Here is a 22,812-nt window from a genome sequence, read left to right as displayed (position 1 = left end):
TCCACATCATTCTCCATTACACGATCCCTAGTTGCAGTAGCGAAGTTTGTTCCAATGGCTAAATGAAATTTCTGATTTTGACGAGACACCAGGGTCTGTCTTTGGCCGGATGACACATGACGTTTATGTCTTTGTCGTCTAGGAGACTCTGTCATACTGTCTTTCTCGACATCCTCAGTCTGTGATGGATTAGGAACGAAAGGTGTTGGACTTAACTCAGGGATAGCCATGCCCTCGGAGCTACATAGAGACCCATGAGGCGCTTCAGCATCTGTTGAACTCCACACAAGCTCCGGGGTAAACTTTGGGTCCTCAATGCCGATTAAGTCCTGGAGTTTAATTTCTCGTTGTCTTCTTTATAGTTTTTCCTTGCCATCTTATTACATGATTCCCTATTACGCAATGCCCTTTGTTCTTTTGTTTGAGTTGCAAATCGAGTTCTTTCTCGTATTCTCTTACGTTCCCTTGGATCTAAAACTTCTGAACTTTGATTGGAATCATGTTGATGACTCGTCTGACCCAATGCGACTTTAAAGTTGAAAATAGCAAAGGTCTTAGGTGTACATATAGATTGAATGATGAGAGCTCAACCAACTAATGGTGCATGTTATCTAGAGTGTAACAACATGATATAGTGAAATAACATAACAGATAAATGTAATTACCTAAAGTGTTATCACAATGTATAGTCGGATTTTTGATGCTTCTGTCGCTTACAAACACCTGTGGACATTCATCTACACAATGTAAACATTGATTTAGTAGATAGTTGCAATAACAGTCATTATAACAGATTTTTAGTAGATATTTATATCAACAATGATTATGAAACATAATAAATCTAACTACTTCTAAATAAAACATCATCTCAACTAGCACCTGACAAATGTGTGGAAAGTTTTTCACTGCCAAGTCTTCTATGCACCTCAAATGAGTTATTCTTATGCAACTGATAAGAATCATCATCAACATCCTCAATTTCATTGTTTTGATGATTATTGTTGTCCTTGTTTGCAGGGATGTTGCAAACTACAAAGTAAACCCGAGAGAACATAAGAAAATTATTACTTTAAAGATGAGTGACAGACGAGCATAGTTAATATACCTTCTGAATACTCATGGTGCATAACATTTCCCTTTTTTCGTGACTCACAACGCTTCTTCAATTCATTTTTCTTTTCAGCACTCATCGTAGCATATCGTACTCTTTCTCTTTCCCTCTTACGTTGTCTTGCATCATCACATCCTCCTAACACGTCATATACATTTCCATTATTAATCTTTGTTGTTCATTAACATATCAGAGAAATGTAATTACCTGGAGTGGTATCACACGGTATAGTACAATCAATGATGCTTCCGTCGCTTATAGACATATCTGGACATTCATCTACATAAAGTAACCCGACAACACATAAGAACATCATTACTATAAAGATTAGTGATGCACAAATATAGCTAACATACCGTTTGAGTGTTTATGGTGCTCAAGGTTTTCTTTTGTGCGTGACTCACGACGCTTCTTTAGTTCGTTTTTTTTTCATCACTCATTGTTGCATATCGTGCTCTTTCTCTTTCCCTCTTACGTTGCATTGCATTAGCACGTCCTCCTGAACCATTATTTTTTTCCATTTTAAAACCTTGTTGAGAGGTCACATAAGGCATTTTATTAGTAGGTATACCTTCAAGGGTATTGTTAGATAGTTCTCTTAATGGAGGACGAACATCGTTATTTCTGAATGGATCCATATACGTCTTTCAGTTAGACACCAAACCTGTGTAGAAAAATATTAGTTATATTCAGACTTAGACCAGATAATAACAAGACACGACAAAAAAACTCCACTCAATTCGTGCGCTTAGCGTCGATTAAGGACAGCCCGTCACCATCACTGCCATGGTGTGATGTCGCCTCCAAACATTATCCCCTGTTGTCCTCACCATGACATAAGTCGAGGAGAAGAGATCCCATGGGTTCTTAAGCCCCTTCCCTCTTCCTTTGTTCCTTCTCACTCCACTGGTTTGAACCTCACCGGCCGATGGATGCCGCCATGGATGGGAGTTCATCAGTGTTCTTAGAGGGCACCATCTTTTAGGTGAGAGTGGTGGGTCACCAATGAATTCAACAGAAAACATGTGAGGATGGATGCCACCATGGATGGGAGTTCGTCGGCGTTCTTAGAGGCCACCGTCTTTTAGGTGAGAGTGGTGGGTCACCAATGAATTCAGCAGAAAACATGTGAGGATGGTAGGTTGTTTGCTATTTATGACAATTGTGACTTCTTAGAGAATCCCTAGGTGTGTTGAAGTACTGCGTTTGTTGAAGCATATATACTTTAGAGTGCAGAGTTACCAAATCAAATGAAATATATTAATAGCACATACAATTAACACAAAATTTCTGAAATGATTACGAACCTGTTTAACTGGGCTTAAAGGTGGTGGGCAGTGTGGTAAATAAAACCAACAGATATGCCACTTATGAATCGAGAACTGACTCTATTTAAGGATTAGAATCTTCAAATGCTCTAAATTATAGAAGTGCACATCAGGTAGTGCATGAAATATGTACCTATTCATATTCTTTAGCTACTGCAAAAAGATTAGGAGACCTGGTTTCTAGGGTGGGTATTCAGAATTCCTGGTGCTAAATATGTGCAATCATCGTTTATTTACCTGTTTATATCCATGGACAATAGACAAGCTCAGGCATCATTCTTAAGGTATTATTATTTGCATTATGCGTTTATATTGTAGGTATTATTTGTATATAACATAACATTTTTCCATTCAGGTTTTGTCTACAATGTGTCGACATCCAATAATTATTTATATTCGAGAGCGTGAGGTAATTCTATAAGCTAGTATCATAGTTGCTGACTGGAGCTCATTTGCAAGTCATGGTACACTGTTGGCCCTCATGTCTTTGATCGGCATGCAAGGAAATGCAATAAAATCGCAACATGGGCAAAGCCAGAGAGAAGGCTTCTGTTTGACCTCGTGACAAGAATCCAATAGAACACACCACCGCAAAGGAAGTAATTGGTAACACTGGTAAGAAAACTAATGATGGTGAACTTATTTATTAGCTCACAGAGATGTCACATAGTTTTATACAAAGCAGTCACCATTAAGACCAGACACACGACTAATACAAATAGAGCACAAATCATTATTCCTAAGTTTCATCTAATACATAACTAACAAAGTATCTACTATAACAAGCTAGAACACATGTCTCAATCCGATATCACAGTTGCGAAATGTGCCCGTCTGTTCTCAAGAAATCTGTCGATGAAACGACGCCTTGGAATTTGAATCAACGAACGTCGAATAGCTGCAATTTAGAACATGATTTGTAAGAACATGTTCATTTTAAATTATTATCACCTTAATTTTAGCTATAATTTATAACTATATTATAAGAACCACTCACTCTTCAAGTGGTATGTAGTGTGATGATCTGGGTTGAAATGAACGGTGTTGTGGTCCGAGGTTTCCAAGCATCCTATTGTTATAATATATAATTTATTAATAAGCATAAAAATCGAGTATAAGTCGAAACATTTTAGGTCAAGAGGAATTTGAAATATATCGTTGTATTTTATTAATATGACTGAATATAATGAGAAATAGGTAAATAAATAAATCACAGAACTTAGCAGCAAACAAAGTCCCTTTATCAATTTAAAGGTCTCAGAATTTAGCAGCAAACAAATAGGTTTTCCTACATCATAATGAAATTACAAGATTTTCTTATTAATGAGCAGGTTGCTGATTTCTTATGTAAAATATAGATTTGCCATGTTAATTTGTTGTGGGAGGTCAAGGAGTATGTGTTCAAGATCATGGGTGGATGTGACAAGCAAATGAAGCAATGATTCAAAGATTACAATTCTGGATGGTGACGTTGAAGCGGAAGGTATTGGTAGAGATCATTTTCATGAACATGAGATGTTCCATAGTTTACTCATCTTGTGTGGTTGAACGAGCAGGAATGAAACTCAAAGGAAAGCACTAAAAGGAGCGTCGGAAAAAGAGACTGAACTATAACAAGTACTCTCACTTAAGGGTGTTTCTCTTTATGTTGAATTGTAGACCCAGAAAGAAGCATGAAGAGAAGCGGGTGAGAGAAAATTTTGGACAGGTGCAAGTACACTGTACAAAAAGCATACTACCAGCTCATCCTTTCAACTATCATTTTATCTAAAAAATTAGCATCAACCTCTATATACCGGAAGCATGCATGTATATAAACTTTATACCCCAATAAATACCCCAATACACACAAGTTTGACATTACATTACTTAACTTATGTCCATATATTAATTTGAATTTGAATTTTAAATTTGTCTTCAACACAATGCATGTGCTTAATTATCTACCATTTACTGATTAATAGTAAAAAAATAATGAACATGCACTAAGCAAAGATTATGTCAAATTACAATTTTACAAGTTGGTAATGAATCATGACATAACAAGACATGTTCAAACTTTGGTAGTAGAACAAGACATTCAAATATTCAATAAAGACGAATTAATAAACCATATGAGGACATCTTCTAGATATTTCTTATTATTTTGTTTTCATTGTATGCATATAATACAACAGCACGTGGAGCTAGGCGTAGGACAGACCTTCTTGACATTAAAGTGGCAAAAATAAGCAAAACAATAATTTCACAAATAAAGAGTATTTCTTGTATTCTTAAAAGATGATGCCTCTCAGAGGCATGCATAAAAAACACACCAGATTATCAATAACTTATAGTGCAAATTTATGTTATGATGAATGGTTTGTTTAGATGAAAGAAGATACTCTAGTCGCAAAAAAAGCATTTCTTATATAAGAGATAAATTATGGCAGGTAAGCTGTATAGAAAAATTATTGCAATGGCAATGGCAAGGTATAAAAATAGATTACCTATGTGTCCAGCAGTACAGGAATCTCTGCGTAGCTTGAATTGGCTATAACTCTCTTGTGAAATCCAGATAGTTTAACAGAGGTAGATGACTGAACTTGACTCTGAAAAGTGACACTAAACTAACATCATGTACTACCAATGTATTTTATCAGACATTATATTTAGTACAATGTAAATAAGATTTCTCAAAATACTACTGATCTAAATGTGTGTACAGAGATCCAAAAAACATAATGCCAACTAAATAATAAGACCCACAGAGAACTATATGCTAACATGCACATGAACTGCATTATCAACCAGAATAAAATATCCACATAATTAATTCGAGGAAATTTGGAACAAGAAAACATAATGGATCCAATGTATGTACAGAGATCCAAAAAATAGACCATGCTAGGTTGTTGGATGTTTGGAGGAACTAATTTGGAAGTGATCCAATTTCTATCCCAACCCAAACACAGGTTATGAGCTTACATATTGGTTTATCCTAACCATGGACAGCTTAGAACATCTAAGCTTGGAGGACAGAAATAACAGTTACGTGTGTGCCTGTTATGCCTTCTCAGTTTAGGAGCTTGGCACCAAATAGAACTTCAAACTCCCTGCTAAAACCCCATAGTTCAATCGCCTTATCAATAAGTGACTGTAACTTCATGATTTGTATGACAACAGGACTACATTACTTATTGCCAATCAAATGTAGAAAGTAGAAACAGTACAGGGTTAGCATATGATTCATATTTGAATCTAGCTGCAAGCAATACTTCTACAGGTCGTCCATCTACAGCAGCTACTGCACCTGGTAAAGGCTTTGGTATGAAATTAGGCAAGACACAGAAGACAAATCCATTCCTCTACGGCTCTTTTCCCCCATTGAAAGACCATTATTTTATATTAGTATGTAACTAGGGTTTACCATAAATCATGCAGTCCATAGAACTATAATGAAAAGAGATGCAATAGACACTGAACATTAGAGTTGCAGTGAAAGAAGGTGCTGATTTCAGTGGTTACCTGAACTCCACTGGACCTGGCAGCACGTTGAGAGGCTTTGCAGTCGTCCTCGCTCTCCGTCACGCGCGTAGTCCTCGTCTTCCTTGGAGTCGTGGTAGGGATATCCTGACAAAGATAGCGCTTACTGAGCAAGACTCACGAACATAGATGTTAGGGAGAGACATCGGATGTCGCAGAACCTCCCAAGTTATCGGGCCCACATGCACCTGTCCTTGTTTCAACGACCTAAGACGGCTATGCATGTGCACCAAACAACTTAGCAGGATCTGTCCGAGTGCCCCGAGGACCCCGGATAAACGACTTACCGCCAAGATCGCAGGATTAAGTAAACACAACTCACATACAAACACTTGCAGCGGAAATAAATTCTTTATTACAAAATGATTACATGTTACAATAATTTTACATTATTCAATTATCAGAGTGATTACAAGAGAAAATTATTCAAAAGAATTACAAATTTGAAATGTTATAAAATATTTGTAAATATGAAGATACATGCTAGCTTAAGTGACAATCCTCAATAAAGAAGCTAAAGATGGGATATACTTATATAAGAAGGCCGAGCCCACCGGCACTTAGCACCATCCACAACAGAACAAACTTATAACCTGAAAAACAACAGGGAATAAAGCCCTGAGTACGCAATTACTCAGCAAGACTTACCCGACTAAAGAAAAGACTCTCAAGGGTATGCTGGTTTGTTGGGAATCAAGGTAAAGCTCATCAAATTTCAAAGACTCGTTTTTGCAGAAAAGCTTACTAGTAGTGGATCCTTATGCCAAACTTTTACTTCACAGATTAAGTACTTTTCCTGAATCTAGATTTGCCTAATCTAGAGCATTCACTTGTCCTACACTAGCTTCATTTTATCAGCTTTAGTTTCACTTGTTATCTACGCTGAAGGTCGAAGATCCAGTCTTCATATCCGAGAAGTTCGGCGATCCGAATCGATTAATACCCAGCTGGGGATCTCCAACCACACGACATATGTAGCACTTAACCCTTGCATATGTCAACTCGCCACCGGGTTTCTCAAGACCAGAACGGGTTCACGCGACCCGAGAGCACAGCACTCCACCGTCCAGCCGTTGGCCTGGTTGGTACACATTACTCTCGCCATGGTGCCCGCCATGTTTCAGAGAGTACAGCACCCCACCGTCCAGCCATTGGCCTGGTTGGTACACGTTACTCTCGCCATGGTGCCCGCCATGTTTCCGAGAGTACAGCACCCCACCTTCCAGTCTCTTGCCACAGAGGGTACAAGCTACTCTCGCCATCTCTCCACTCCCAGTGCGTGCGAGCTGTTCTGGTATTGGTCCGACCGAGGCTAAGCTTACCCATGATGAGGCATGTGGCCAGTTAAAGGGTCCTAGATCAGCAGGCCAACAATCGGAACGGTCCTTAAGCGACACAGACGGGCGACCTTTCCTGCTCAACGTCTGGTCTCATCTTATTATTTAACACCCAAACCATGTACCTGACAGAGGTACCATACTTGAATGATGAATTCATCACTGCAGATGATGCGCTCACCATTACAAGTCCTTTTTCATAAAACAAACCCATACCCAGTGTCACACATCATTCTTTTAAAAAGAAACATGTTTTAATTCTCTAGGCAAGGCTATGCCTCATTAGTTCTTTTTGTAAAACAGGTATCAAGGAGGATAATCAAATTCCAAGGAATGGCAATGCATCAACTGTTTCATCACTCAACTCCTATCACCTAATGCAGCATATAAGTGATAAAAGTTTTAAAACAACAAGGAGGTGGCAAATGCACCGGGGCTTGCCTGGGATAACACTAAGTCAGTGTTGTTAGATGACGTCCGCTTGGGGAGCATCTCTCATCCGATCCTGGTACTTGATCAGATCATCCAAGCTTCAGGTTCATTCATCATCTTCACTTGAGATTAATCCAACTCTTGCCCTCCACATCACGTGATTAATTAACGTACCTAATGGAATGCGAAATGTATATGAATAAGAATAGTCATAAATGACACAGGATAGGTAAACTACACTGAAGAGGGCAAAACACTTCTGGCAGAGCGCTACAATTCCTATGAGCAAACACTAGTTAACTTTGACTCTACAACAATCACAGACTTGAAGTTACTTATTCTCAGCTCAACCATCAAACACAATAACTCAACACAAATATTCATCTAAGACGTAACCTCGATAGATTGCAATACTTATGGCAAGACAAATGTAAACATTTAAAAGCAAGCATATACTAGGTATCTATAAATTACTAAGTATAAGAATCACACTTTTCTTAGGTAGCCGGAGCAAACATCACAATTTAAAATCTACAGACTTACTAACGTGAAATGCTCACTATGAAATTTTCATAACTTTTGCTGAAGTGGAACAACGATGATATTTGCTTCCAACTGACTAAAATAACGATGAACATTTATTCAAGGCGATTAGCTTAAACGCTCAATTTTGATTTATGACATTTAATCAATCAACAAAAATAGAATATGACAATTACTACACAAGCCATCACTTCAGCAATTAAGAATCAACTAAACTTACTTAGCCAAACAAGAGTAAAGTTAAGCATTCAACATTTTCAGAATTTCTGGACAACCGTACTGTAGTCAATTGTTTTGCTCATAACTCACCAAATATTCATCCAACAATAGTGAACTAAAACTTTCTAGAAAGCTTATGAAATCCCCTATAACTTTTGTATTGTCAGCATAACATGATTCGGAATTTTGAAAGGTCAATCAGTGCTAAACGTAAATTCTGTCCAGATTTGGACAGAATTCGACTACTCACTTCAAAAATCCATAACTGGAGATTTAGACATCCAAAACATGTGATCCTAGACTTTTTAGAAAGCTAATAAAATTGTCTACAACTCATTTATAATCATCTCCAGTTAATTCAATGCGTAGAAAGGTCAGTTAACACAAACAGTCTCTTTTGTCCAGATTTGAACAGATTCAGACTTCATATTTCAAACAGCCATAACTTGACTTCTAGACCACCAAAAAGGATGCTCCAAAATTTGTTGGAAAGCTTAAGAAAAGTACTATAATTCTCCTATAATTACTAAGAGCTGATTCTCAGTTTAGCTTAGCCAAACATTCCAATTTTCGAAACCTGTACAGAATTTAGACAGATTCTGAAACTGGACTTGGGAAAATCATAACTTCTAAACTGCTAAGTCTATGGTCATGAAATTTCTACACAAGCAAGATAAAGAAGTGAGCTACAACTTTTATATATAACACTTTCACAGAAAATAAGGTTTACTTCACTCAACTACCTGCATACTAAAACTGGACACAGCTCAAACAGCAAGTCCAAACAGCAAACATTTAATTTGCTCCTATAATTATCATGTGCTTGGCACTTTCTAATCACACATATGGATTAATTCTACTTTATAACCATGAATCCATGCACTTCACATAACCTAGTATTTTAAACCTACTCTCACATCATGCAAACAAAGAATCAATTTAAGCACACTATGCATACACATATGCCTAACAACGGATCTGTCGAGCATTCCACCACAACCCGCCTGCGCTAAAGACGATAAAATCATCATGACTACAATCCCCATCGAAGCCAAACATTAAATTAAACAATATGAGTGGCGAAATAGCTTACCACAACTAAATCGCCTCGAACCCGAGAGATCGACAACAACCTCCGGTTGAGACGTTCCACCAAGCACCCGGCGGGCGTTACCTTTAGAACTTCGAGCTCTTCGCCCTCCAACACCGGAAAGTTTCTCCTCCAAGCCACATACACAAACACGCAAAATACATCATCTAGATACAAGTATCAGCGAGGAATACTCGCAAAAGAAATGACAAGTCCTCACCGAGGCGGACGACGCACCATGGTTGGCTGCTTGAGAACAAGCTGCAGGGGCATGGGGATGGAGACCTAGGTACCATGGATGGAGAGACGTCGACCATCAACAGAGGGGGTTAAGTGCAGAGGTGTTTTCAACCAAGGGAAAAAGACCAGGCGCCATTGGGGGGGATCCTGCAGGGGAAAAACTCGACCATGGAGATCCAGGGCGGCCATGGGAGAGCTAGGCATCGGTCTGGGCGTCTATGGAGAGGAGCAAGGGATGGAGCGGGGAGCAGGACGGATGCCGCAGCCAGAGGAAGTCGAGGCCGACGGTGTCCATGGCTGGGGGCGGGGGCGATCGCCAGGGAGGGGCTGTCGCTGGGCGAGCAGCTCTGTCACCGGTGGCTGTACTGGATGCTGTCACGGCATGGGAAGAGAAGCAGGAGGCTGCCATGCGTCCAAGCGCCAGGAGACCAATCTAGAAATAGCGACGTCTAGAACAAGCCAGGGAAAGTGGAGAGGATAAGATAGATACGTGAGGGAGATGGACATTTGATAAATGACGATTTGGATATGGCTGAGATAGTATAGATTTTTCCTCCTCCAACTTTTCACAAAAGAACACATAGATAATTTAGTTCTAGAATTTGAATCCGAACGAGATACAAACAGACCAATCAAAATGATATAAATTTTGATGTTTTTGGACTGCGCTTACAATGGGAGGTATTTTCCGGACCAGACAAATTTCCACGGTTGTAGACAGTGAAACAGATTAATTACGAATACTCAGTTCGGTTCTATTTATCTCGATCCGATTTAATTTTGCGTCAAGATTGTTGTCGTCAAGTTCTAATAATATTTACTTAGGACAACAATCACAAGAGTGGGTCGGGATTCCAAATTCATGTTCTCGTAATTTATAAATTTTTAAACAGACACAAGACTCGATATTTAGCGAAATAAATACGAGAGATCGATGTGACATAAAAAGTGTGATCCTTTCGGAAGCGATGGCACGCATCGTTTACGTGGGCGAGAGGTTGTGCGGTGTCCAGACACCGGTTAACGCTCGCCACACGTCACAATGCCAGGCCGCAGAGGGACGCGCACGACGCAGGCGCGAGGGAATTAAAAATGGATTCTACAGAACCAGATCCGATTTCAAAGGTTAGAGTTTGGGCAAGACGTCGATGACTCAACCCAAACGATATTGGATCTGATGTTTCGGAAGATTACTAAAGTTTGAATTTTTGCAAACTAAATTAGAACAATTTAAACAGATGGAGACAGACACGATACCAAATCGTGATAGATGAAGATGATTAAAATTTAGTGTCCATTTTATTTTCACAGCTATCACGTGTTAACGTCACTCGTGGTCGAGTAGACGATAAACACCTGGGGTGTTACAGCCTTCCCCCTTAAAAGAATCTCGTCCCGAGATTCAGAACGAAAGACTTCTAAGAGTAGAGAGGCGTATAAACTTTTCCATAATAGCGATAGCATAAGGTAGCTCCAAACGGAGGCGAGTATCTGAGGATGTTATTTATAACATGTATCGCCTTACCCATATAAGGTTCCATGTGTGTAGTTTGCTTTTTCTAGTAACATGAGTCTGTTGAACGAATAGCGAATAGATAGATATTGATTACCAAATTAAGTGGATGCAACCTCTTGGGTAAAACACACAGAAAGAGGCTTACCAACAAGTGGTCATTGGAAATTCCTAGCACACAAGACGAGGATGGATGTCAAATAACATCACAATTAACTCGTGGTTAGCCAGGGAATCCAAGTCTAAGAAAAATGATAGAAATTTGAGAAAATATCCATGAAGGGATTCACAGATATTGATTTTGTGATCAATCCATTTTATCAAGCACTAAGCATGGCTCGGCTTGATCACACATGTTAGAAAATCACATGTGAGGCGATTGAGGCACGACTAGAACTGTGGTCGGGATGTTATCAGTCAGCTGAGGATGGCAAAGTGCCTCGGCCAACAAGGTAAAGTTAAGATACATATGCTCATAATATAATCCAATATGGCATAAGATCTGCGCATATGTTCATAACCTTCACTTGATCTTCACAAGGGTCTCTTCAAGATAGGCTGAACTAAAGTGAGTTTAGACAACTCGATAAAACGATTTCTAAACTCAACCTTTGTTCATTGGGCAGTTACAAGTTAGTAAAACCAACTTGTTGAACTACTTTTGACATTGAGCAAGTCCTCTTATTACCCATCGGCAATCTAATGGTCGAGAGTTCACGTTTGCTAGCAGGAGGCCATGTATTTAGATAAAGATCCATTCAGTCAGGTTGTTCATCCATTTCTTCATCTGAGATGGAATGACTTGGTTAGGGAACACATGTATTGGATAAGAGAGAAAATGAATAAACTCCTGCATCTCAGTAGGAGAGAAAACAATTCTCCATCTTGAGAACTAATAGCTGTCTTCCAACACTAAAAAGCTTCAAGGCTTCACCTTTACAATAAAGGATGCAAAGGGAACTTGTATGTGTGTAGTCACCACTTGAGTAAAAAGACATGCGACCACACATGGGAAGATGGATTTTTATCACATGATCCAAACACAGATAGGTTTTGATTTTTGTTGGAGATTTCTGAATGGGTAGAAAATTTACCAAGGAATACATCAGAGTTATATACTCTTTTGATCCAACAGTGATGGCATATGTTGCTTGATTGTTGTAGAAAACAACACAAAAATCGTTTCAAGGGAGGAGTCCACGGAAGATCACACATCAGTGTAGTTCCACAATGGATCATGACCAAAGACCTCGATACCAGCATGCGCCAAGCAGCATAACCTTGCGTGTACTTTCACAAGGGGCTCTCAATTTCGCGGCGGCACCACAAATCATTAATTGTGACACCATTACCGAACAGCACCAATAATGAATTTCGCATGACAAAACTAGATTGTGCCAAGATAACACATTGATATAGCCTCATAATGGATTACAACTACTCACCGTGATACCAGCGCGTGCCGAGCAGCACAACCATGTGTGTACATTCACAGGAGGCCCTCGGTTTCGTCGCGGCACCATCGGTTTTAGTCATAACACCATTACCAGACGTAACCAATAAGACATCTCGCGCGAGACAAATGGATTGAGCAAGGGTGACAATATACAAAGAGACTCTACCTGTCAGAATAATTACGAGTAGAGAGTCAAATAGATCATGACCAATGATACGAATAAGACATGGCCATAACCTAAATTTGATGAAAGGAGTACGATGGGAGACTGTTATTTCAGCCCCAAGCATATTTCTATGCCCATCGCAAAGATTACAAGGTTAAGGATTAGTATTTGATTAGATACGGAGGGAAAACAATCATAAGATTAAGTTGGTATGCCTTCGAAAGATATGAGAAAACCAAAGGCATTAAATTCAAGAAAACTAGTGGGCATTCCTTTCCTAGGTTAGATTGAGAAATCAACAATGTGATTCTCATGGAGAGGCAAAGCAGAATAGAACCATCAGCTTGCACCAACCAAACAAGGGTATGGTTTAGGATGAACATATGACCATAAGAGAGCTACAAGTGGATTGTCAAGATTACAGACTCGAGATCCTTGTTTTTAAGTTTGAGTGCATCTTAGGTCCAATAAGGGAATTACCTAAACATCTATTTGTATTTGCATGAGTTTGGCCATGGAGTAGGAATCGATAATTCAAACTCATGTATGTTTTGAAGATTTAGAGAGACTTTGAAGAAATGACAAAATTATGAATTAGATCTCATACAATTTCACATGTTGAGATGATGAGGACATGACTTGGTCTAATTGCTAGAACTCCAATGATCTTGTGAAGAAAATGATCTTCACACAAGATGACACCTAGGATAGGTTGTTAAGAAATTAATACACGTTTAGATCAAGGTTCACTAAACAAGGACATAACTTAGCTTTGGGTTTACGCAAACAAGCTATCAACATTCTACCGGCACACAGGCACAAAAATAAACATAAGTTGCACCATCGGTCAAACTAAGAAGAACCACAGACCACATAAACACATGTCTAAAGGACACATCAAACAAAACTAGAAATTTCTTATAGAACAGTAATACTTCACACAGTTTTCAATTATTTATTACCAGAATAAAGATGAGAAAAGCATGTTCGTTCACAATCACCAATTATTAGAATAAAGGTGAGGGAAGCATTTTTGTGCGCAAACAACAAACACAATGCAACAATCAGGATGCATGCTCGTCCTATTCGTCCTCACTGATTTTGCCCACATAATGTGGCAATAACGTTCTATATCGGTGGCATAACTACGTCTCTCTCGGTATATTGCTAGTCGTCATCTACACATACGAGTTCGAAGTTAGTGTACCTGCAGAAAATTTCATCACAACCCAATTCCCAATGATGCAATTCACACATGACAGTTTATCACAGTTTATACTCCATATATTTCTATATGGAGGCCAGCTCCTCATTAAGCGCCGAGCCACGCATAGGCGCCGCTGCCACACTTTAACCACAGGGCAACCCATTGTGGTACATTACACTTTTCAGTATTCCCATGTATGTATGCCCATACACATCCATGGGGTACTGAATCCCAAAAAGTAATTACTCCACTTCGCAGTCTTCATATATACATATGTGTAACATGTATATAATCAAGCGCTTTTTATGCTCTTCCCTAGACCGACGATTGTTCGGTCATGCTCTCACATCTCACCTTACCTTGAGCGTCGATCCATTCAAAACTGAATGACCTCAAAAATAACATTACACATGTATGCATTACCCTTCCCAGGTTGTGGGTTAGTATTCTGAACTAAGCCACCTAGTAGTCCTTAACTTAGGGCTTATAGAGGATGTCGCTAGCATTATAGTTTTTCAAATCTGTTTTTCAAAACTAAACAATGTGTTTAGTTGAAAATAGGTTTTCCAAAACCAAAATTTTGTTTTGAAAATACGTATGTGACCGTATCATACTTAATCAAGCTCCGATACCAGCTGTCGCAGAACCTCCCAAGTTATCGGGCCCACATGCACCTGTCCTTGTTTCAACGACCTAAGACGGCTATGCATGTGCACCAAACAACTTAGCAGGATCTGTCCGAGTGCCCCGAGGACCCCGGATAAACGACTTACCGCCAAGATCGCAGGATTAAGTAAACACAACTCACATACAAACACTTGCAGCGGAAATAAATTCTTTATTACAAAATGATTACATGTTACAATAATTTTACATTATTCAATTATCAGAGTGATTACAAGAGAAAATTATTCAAAAGAATTACAAATTTGAAATGTTATAAAATATTTGTAAATATGAAGATACATGCTAGCTTAAGTGACAATCCTCAATAAAGAAGCTAAAGATGGGATATACTTATATAAGAAGGCCGAGCCCACCGGCACTTAGCACCATCCACAACAGAACAAACTTATAACCTGAAAAACAACAGGGAATAAAGCCCTGAGTACGCAATTACTCAGCAAAACTTACCCGACTAAAGAAAAGACTCTCAAGGGTATGCTGGTTTGTTGGGAATCAAGGTAAAGCTCATCAAATTTCAAAGACTCGTTTTTGCAGAAAAGCTTACTAGTAGTGGATCCTTATGCCAAACTTTTACTTCACAGATTAAGTACTTTTTCTGAATCTAGATTTGCCTAATCTAGAGCATTCACTTGTCCTACACTAGCTTCATTTTATCAGCTTTAGTTTCACTTGTTATCTACGCTGAAGGTCGAAGATCCAGTCTTCATATCCGAGAAGTTCGGCGATCCGAATCGATTAATACCCAGCTGGGGATCTCCAACCACACGACATATGTAGCACTTAACCCTTGCATATGTCAACTCGCCACCGGGTTTCTCAAGACCAGAACGGGTTCACGCGACCCGAGAGCACAGCACTCCACCATCCAGCTGTTGGCCTGGTTGGTACACGTTACTCTCGCCATGGTGCCCGCCATGTTTCAGAGAGTACAGCACCCCACCGTCCAGCCATTGGCCTGGTTGGTACACGTTACTCTCGCCATGGTGCCCGCCATGTTTCCGAGAGTACAGCACCCCACCTTCCAGTCTCTTGCCACAGAGGGTACAAGCTACTCTCGCCATCTCTCCACTCCCAGTGCGTGCGAGCTGTTCTGGTATTGGTCCGACCGAGGCTAAGCTTACCCATGATGAGGCATGTGGCCAGTTAAAGGGTCCTAGATCAGTAGGCCAACAATCGGAACGGTCCTTAAGCGACACAGACGGGCGACCTTTCCTGCTCAACGTCTGGTCTCATCTTATTATTTAACACCCAAACCATGTACCTGACAGAGGTACCATACTTGAATGATGAATTCATCACTGCAGATGATTGAGAGCACCTAGAGGGGGGGTGAATAGGTGATCCTGTAAAACTTGAAAACTTAAGCCACACAAACTTGGTTAAGCGTTAGCACAGTAAATGCCAAGTGGCTAGAGAGGAGTCTCAACAAAACACAATAACCACAAGAAATCAATCACAGAGATGGCACAGTGGTTATCCCGTGGTTCGGCCAAGACCAATGCTTGCCTACTCCACGTTGTGGCGTCCCAACGGACGAGGGTTGCAATCAAACCCTCTCAAGCGGTCCAAAGACCCACTTGAATACCACGGTGTTTTGCTTGCTTTTCTCAATCCCGTTTGCAAGGAATCTCCACAACTTGGAGCCTCTCGCCCTTACACTTGAAGTTCACAAAGAAGCACAGAGCAAGCGAGGGATTAGCAACGCACTCAAGACAAGAAATCACAGCAACACCACGCACACAAGTTGCAACGAGAGCTCACAACACAACTCAATGAGTTCACCACTCAACTAGAGCTCTAATTGCTATCGCAAAGAATCAAAGGCGCGAAATCGATGTCTTAGTGCTTAGGAGTGCTTAGGGGATGCTTGAGATACTCCTCCATGCGCCTAGGGGTCCCTTTTATAGCCCCAAGGCAGCTAGGAGCCGTTGAGAGCATTCTAGGAAGGCTGATCTTGCCTTCTGTCGACTGGCGCACCGGACAGTCCGGTGCACACCGGACACTGTCTGGTGCCCGATTTCCTTCCAAAAATGGCGCAGTCGACCGTTGGTAGCCTGAGAGCCATTGGCGCACCGGACATGTCCGGTGCACACCGGACAGTCCGGTGCCTCCTTCTAGCCGTTGGCTCGGCCACGTGTCCCGCGCAAATCGCGCGGCCGACCGTTGCCCCGGCCGACCGTTGGCTCATCGGACAGTCCGGTGCACACCGGACAGTCCGGTGAATTATAGCCGTACGTCGCCGGTGAATTCCCGAGAGCGGCCAGTTCGCTCGAGCCAGCCTGGCGCATCGGACACTGTCCGGTGCACCACCGGACAGTCCGGTGATCCCAGACTGAGCAGAGTCTTGGCTGCTCGAGCCAAGACATTTTCAATTGGATTTTTCCTGTTTCCAGTACTTAGACACAATACATTAGTCCATAAAATAATGTACTAAGTCTGAGAAACATACCTTTATCCTTGATTTGTACTTTGTCCACCTTTTTCCACTTAGGCACTTGTGTTGGACACTAAATCACCAAAATACTTAGAAATGGCCCAAGGGCACATTTCCCTTTCAATCTCCCCCTTTTTGGTGATTTATGCCAACACAACATAAAGCAAGTAGAACAAGTACAAAATCAATTCAAATAAGAACTCAAAATTGTTTTGATTCAAATTTGACATATATGGATCACTCTTTGCCACCACTTGGTTTGTTTTTGCAAATCAAACTCAAATTTCTATCTCTAAGTCAAACACACATGTTAAGACATAAAGAGAGTCATTCCAAGAGAAATTGATTCAAGATTTCAAAAACTCCCCTTTTTCCCATAATCAACACTTCTCCCACAAGAAGCCAACTTTTGACAAACCAAAAGCTCTAATCTACTATTTTCTAAATTTCTCAAGTGGTAGCTGATCCATCTATTGATTTGACCTTTATTTTCTCCCCCTTTGGCATCAAGCACCAAAACGGGATCAATCTTGGCCCTTTAACCCCATTGCCTCACCAAAATCTTCAAATGAGAACACAAAGGCAATAAGAGTACGTGAGATAAACTTGGAATTAGTTACCCTCTCATCGGAGTGCAGTGGAAGTTTTTCATGGTCCAAGTCCACCTTTCCCTTTCAAACCTCCTTTGAGACTAAATCAAGCAAACTCAAGCAAACAGTTAGTCTCAAAGGGTCAAGTTGTAGCACAGCTCCCCCTAAATATGTGCATCACTTGCAAAAAGGACTTGTGAGGTCCAGGGAGTGTTTGTACAACTTGAGCACCACAAGTAACCAACAAAATGCATAAGGAACATGATCAAAGGCATAAATACATGTATGCTATAAATCAATCCAAGTTCCGCGAATCTAGGACATTTAGCTCACTACGCAGCCTGCAAAAGGTCTTTTCATCTAAAGGCTTAGTGAAGATATCGGCTAGCTGGTTCTCGGTGCTAACATGAAACACTTCGATATCTCCCTTTTGCTGGTGGTCTCTCAAAAAGTGATGCCAGATGTCAATGTGCTTTGTGCGGCTGTGCTCAACAGGATTTTCCGCTATTCGGATAGCACTCTCATTGTCACATAGGAGTGGGACTTTGCTCAGATTGTAGCCAAAGTCTCGGAGGGTTTGCCTCATCCAAAGTAGTTGCGCACAACACTGTCCTGCGGCAACGTACTCGGCCTCAGCGGTGGATAAGGCAACGGAAGTTTGTTTCTTAGAGTTCCACGACACCAGGGACCTTCCTAAGAATTGGCACGTCCCCAATGTACTCTTCCTATCGACTTTACATCCAGCATAGTCGGAATCTGAGTACCCAATCAAGTCAAAGTTAGACCCCTTTGGATACCAGATCCCGAAGCAAGGCGTAGCGACTAAATATCGAAGAATTCGCTTCACAGCCACTAAGTGACACTCCTTAGGATCGGATTGAAATCTAGCACACATGCATACACTAAGCATAATATCCAGTCTACTAGCACATAAATAAAGCAAAGAACCTATCATGGACCGGTATGCTTTTTGATCAACGGACTTACCTCCTTTGTTGAGGTCGGTGTGTCCGTCGGTTCCCATCGGCGTCTTGGCGGGCTTGGCGTCCTTCATCCCAAACCGCTTTAGAAAATCTTGCGTGTACTTCGTTTGGGAGATGAAAGTGCCGTCCTTGAGTTGCTTCACTTGGAACCCAAGGAAGTAGTTCAACTCGCCCATCATCGACATCTCGAATTTCTGCGTCATCACCCTGCTAAACTCTTCACAAGACTTTTGATTAGTAGAACCAAATATTATGTCATCGACATAAATTTGGCACACAAAAAGATCACCATCGCAAGTCTTAGTAAAAAGAGTTGGATCGGCTTTCCCGACCTTGAAAGCATTAGCAATTAAAAAGTCTCTAAGGCATTCATACCATGCTCTTGGGGCTTGCTTAAGTCCATAGAGCGCCTTAGAGAGCTTACACACGTGGTCGGGGTACCGTTCATCCTCGAAGCCAGGGGGTTGCTCCACGTACACCTCCTCCTTGATCGGCCCGTTGAGGAAAGCGCTCTTCACATCCATTTGGTACAACCTGAAAGAATGGTGAGCGGCATATGCTAGCAAGATACGGATTGATTCTAGCCTAGCCACAGGAGCAAAAGTCTCCTCAAAGTCCAAACCTGCGACTTGGGCATAACCTTTTGCCACAAGTCGAGCCTTGTTCCTCGTCACCACCCCGTGCTCGTCCTGTTTGTTGCGGAACACCCACTTGGTTCCCACAACATTTTGCTTGGGGTGAGGCACCAGTGTCCAAACTTCATTGCGCTTGAAATTGTTGAGTTCCTCCTGCATGGCCAACACCCAGTCCGGATCTAGCAAGGCCTCTTCTACCCTGAAAGGCTCAATAGAAGAGACAAAGGAGTAATGCTCACAAAAATTAACTAATCTTGAACGAGTAGTTACTCCCTTGCTAATATCACCCAAAATTTGGTCGATGGGATGATCCCTTTGGATCGTCGCTCGAACTTGGGTTGGAGGTGCCTGAGGTGCTTCTTCTTCTTCAATTTGAACATCCTGTGCTCCCCCTTGATCATGCGCCTCCACTTGAGGTACATGTTCGTCATCTTGGGTTGGGGGATGCACCATAGTTGAGGAAGACGGTTGATCTTGCTCCAATTGTTCCTGAGGCCGTACATCTCCAATCGCCATGGTGCGTATCGCGGCCGTTGGACCGTCTTCTTCATCTACATCATCAAGATCAACAACTTGCTCTCTTGGAGAGCCATTAGTCTCATCAAATACAACGTCGCTAGAGACTTCAACCAAACCCGATGATTTGTTGAAGACCCTATACGCCTTTGTATTTGAATCATAACCTAATAAAAACCCTTCTACAACTTTGGGAGCAAATTTAGAGGTTCTACCTTTCTTCACAAGAATATAACACTTGCTCCCAAATACACGAAAATAAGATACATTGGGTTTGTTACCAGTTAGCAGCTCATATGAAGTCTTCTTGAGGAGGCGCTGAAGATAGACCCTGTTGATGGCGTGGCAAGCCGTGTTCACGGCTTTCGACCAAAAACGCTCGGGGGTCTTGAACTCTCCAAGCATAGTCCTTGCCATATCAATGAGCGTCCTGTTCTTCCTCTCTACCACACCATTTTGCTGAGGTGTGTAGGGAGCGGAGAACTCGTGCTTGATCCCCTCCTCCTCAAGGAACTCCTCCACTTGAAGGTTCTTGAACTCGGACCCATTGTCGCTTCTTATCTTCTTCACCTTGAGCTCAAACTCATTTTGAGCTCTCCTTAGGAAGCGCTTGAGGGTCCCTTGGGTTTCAGACTTATCCTGCAAAAAGAACACCCAAGTGAAGCGGGAAAAGTCATCAACAATAACTAGACCATACTTACTTCCTCCGATGCTCAGATAGGCGACGGGTCCGAAGAGGTCCATATGCAGCAGCTCCAGAGGTCTTGAAGTGGTCATCACATTCTTGCTGTGATGTGCTCCTCCCACTTGTTTACCTGCTTGACAAGCTGCACAAGGTCTATCTTTTTCGAATTGCACGTTAGTCAAACCTATCACGTGTTCTCCCTTTAGAAGCTTGTGAAGGTTCTTCATCCCCACATGTGCTAAGCGGCGATGCCACAGCCAGCCCATGCTAGTCTTAGCAATTAAGCATGTATCTAGATCGGCCTCCTCTTTTGCAAAATCAACTAAATAAAGTTTGTCGTCTAGTACACCCTTAAAAGCTAGTGAACCATCACATCTTCTAAAGACAGACACATCTACATTTGTAAATAGACAATTATATCCCATATTACATAATTGACTGACAGATAGTAAATTATATCCAAGAGACTCAACTAAAAACACATTAGAGATAGAGTGCTCATTTGATATTGCAATCTTGCCTAAACCTTTCACCTTGCCTTGGTTCCCATCACCGAATATGATTGAATCTGGGGAATCCTTATTCTTGACGTAGGAGGTGAACATCTTCTTTTCCCCCGTCATATGGTTCGTGCATCCGCTGTCGATAATCCAGCTTGAACCCCCGGATGCATAAACCTGCAAGGCAAATTTAGGCTTGGGTCTTAGGTACCCAACTCTTGTTGGGTCCTACAAGGTTAGTCACAATTGTCTTAGGGACCCAAATGCAAGTTTTATCACCCTTGCATTTTGCCCCTAATTTCCTAGCAACTATCTTCCTATCCTTTCTACAAATAGCAAAGGAAGCATTTAAAGCATGATAAATTGTAGAGGGTCCATTCATAACTTTCCTAGGAACATGAACAATATTCTTTCTAGGCACATGATGAATATTTTTCCTAGGCATATCTCTACCATGCATATAGGAAGAACTGGAAGCAAACATAGCATAAGAATCATAGGCATGTGAATCAAAAGCATTACAACTCCTATGAGACTGTCTTCTATCATTGTACATAAAAGCATGGTTCTTTTTAGTACTACTTGCCATAGGGGCCTTCCCTTTCTCCTTGGCGGAGATGGGAGCCTTATGGCTTGTTAAGTTCTTGGCTTCCCTCTTGAAGCCAAGCCCATCCTTAATGGAGGGGTGTCTACCAATCGTGTAGGCATCCCTGGCAAATTTTAGTTTATCAAAATCACTTTTGCTAGCCTTAAGTTGGGCATTAAGACTAGCCATTTCATCATTTAACTTTGCAATAGAAGCTATGTGTTCACTACAAGCATCAATATCAAAATCTTTACATCTATTGCAAATAACAACATTTTCTACACAAGTTGTTGATTTACTAGCTATTTCTAACTTAGCATTCAAATCATCATTAATGCTCCTTAAGCTAGAAATCGTCTCATGACAAGAAGATAATTCACAAGAAAGCATTTCATTTCTCTTAACTTCTAAGGCATGAGATTTTTGTGCTTCTACAAATTTGTCATGTTCTTCATACAACACGTCCTCTTGTTTTTCTAAAAGCCTATTCTTATCATTCAAGGCATCAATCAATTCATTAATTTTATCTACCTTGGTTCTATCTAGGCCCTTAAATAAACATGAATAATCTATTTCATCCTCATCACTAGATTCGTCCTCACTTGAAGAAGCATAAGTAGAGTTTCGAGTACATACCTTCTTCTCCCTTGCCATAAGGCATGTGTGACGCTCATTGGGGAAGAGGGATGACTTGTTGAAGGCGGTGGCAGCGAGTCCTTCATTGTCGGAGTCCCACTCCTTGCCAAGATGTGCCTCGCCCTTTGCCTTCTTATAGTTCTTCTTCTTCTTCCTCTTGTTCCCTTGATCCTGATCACTATCATTGTCGGGACAGTTAGCAATAAAATGACCAAGCTTACCACATTTGAAGCATGAGCGCTTCCCCTTTGTCTTGGTCTTGCTTGGCTGCCCCTTGCGACCCTTTAGCGCCGTCTTGAATCTTTTGATGATGAGGGCCATCTCTTCATCATTAAGTCCGGCCGCCTCAATTTGTGCTACCTTGCTGGGTAACGCCTCCTTGCTCCTTGTTGC

General features: G+C 41.1%; 1 protein-coding gene across 1 annotated transcript; it reads right to left on the bottom strand.

Annotated features, from left to right (window-relative positions):
- Positions 1 to 663: 663 nt before the first annotated feature.
- Positions 664 to 10,193, bottom strand: LOC100382956 (uncharacterized). Its single transcript, NM_001175641.1, has 11 exons — positions 9,806 to 10,193; positions 9,589 to 9,712; positions 7,743 to 7,907; positions 6,496 to 6,557; positions 5,947 to 6,051; positions 4,929 to 5,030; positions 1,683 to 1,775; positions 1,468 to 1,610; positions 1,319 to 1,390; positions 1,106 to 1,249; positions 664 to 1,029 (listed from the first exon to the last, which is right to left on the bottom strand). Exons 9-11 carry the CDS (start codon positions 1,374 to 1,376, stop codon positions 869 to 871), a joined length of 363 nt encoding a protein of 120 aa, NP_001169112.1. The 5' UTR covers positions 1,377 to 1,390; positions 1,468 to 1,610; positions 1,683 to 1,775; positions 4,929 to 5,030; positions 5,947 to 6,051; positions 6,496 to 6,557; positions 7,743 to 7,907; positions 9,589 to 9,712; positions 9,806 to 10,193; the 3' UTR covers positions 664 to 868.
- Between the last annotated feature and the right edge of the window lie 12,619 nt (positions 10,194 to 22,812).

This window comes from Zea mays, chromosome 8 (genome assembly GCF_902167145.1).
Source record: "Zea mays cultivar B73 chromosome 8, Zm-B73-REFERENCE-NAM-5.0, whole genome shotgun sequence".
Lineage (NCBI taxonomy): Eukaryota > Viridiplantae > Streptophyta > Magnoliopsida > Poales > Poaceae > Zea > Zea mays.
Note: the sequence above shows the minus strand (reverse complement) of the source record. Positions and strands in the feature narration are given on the sequence as shown.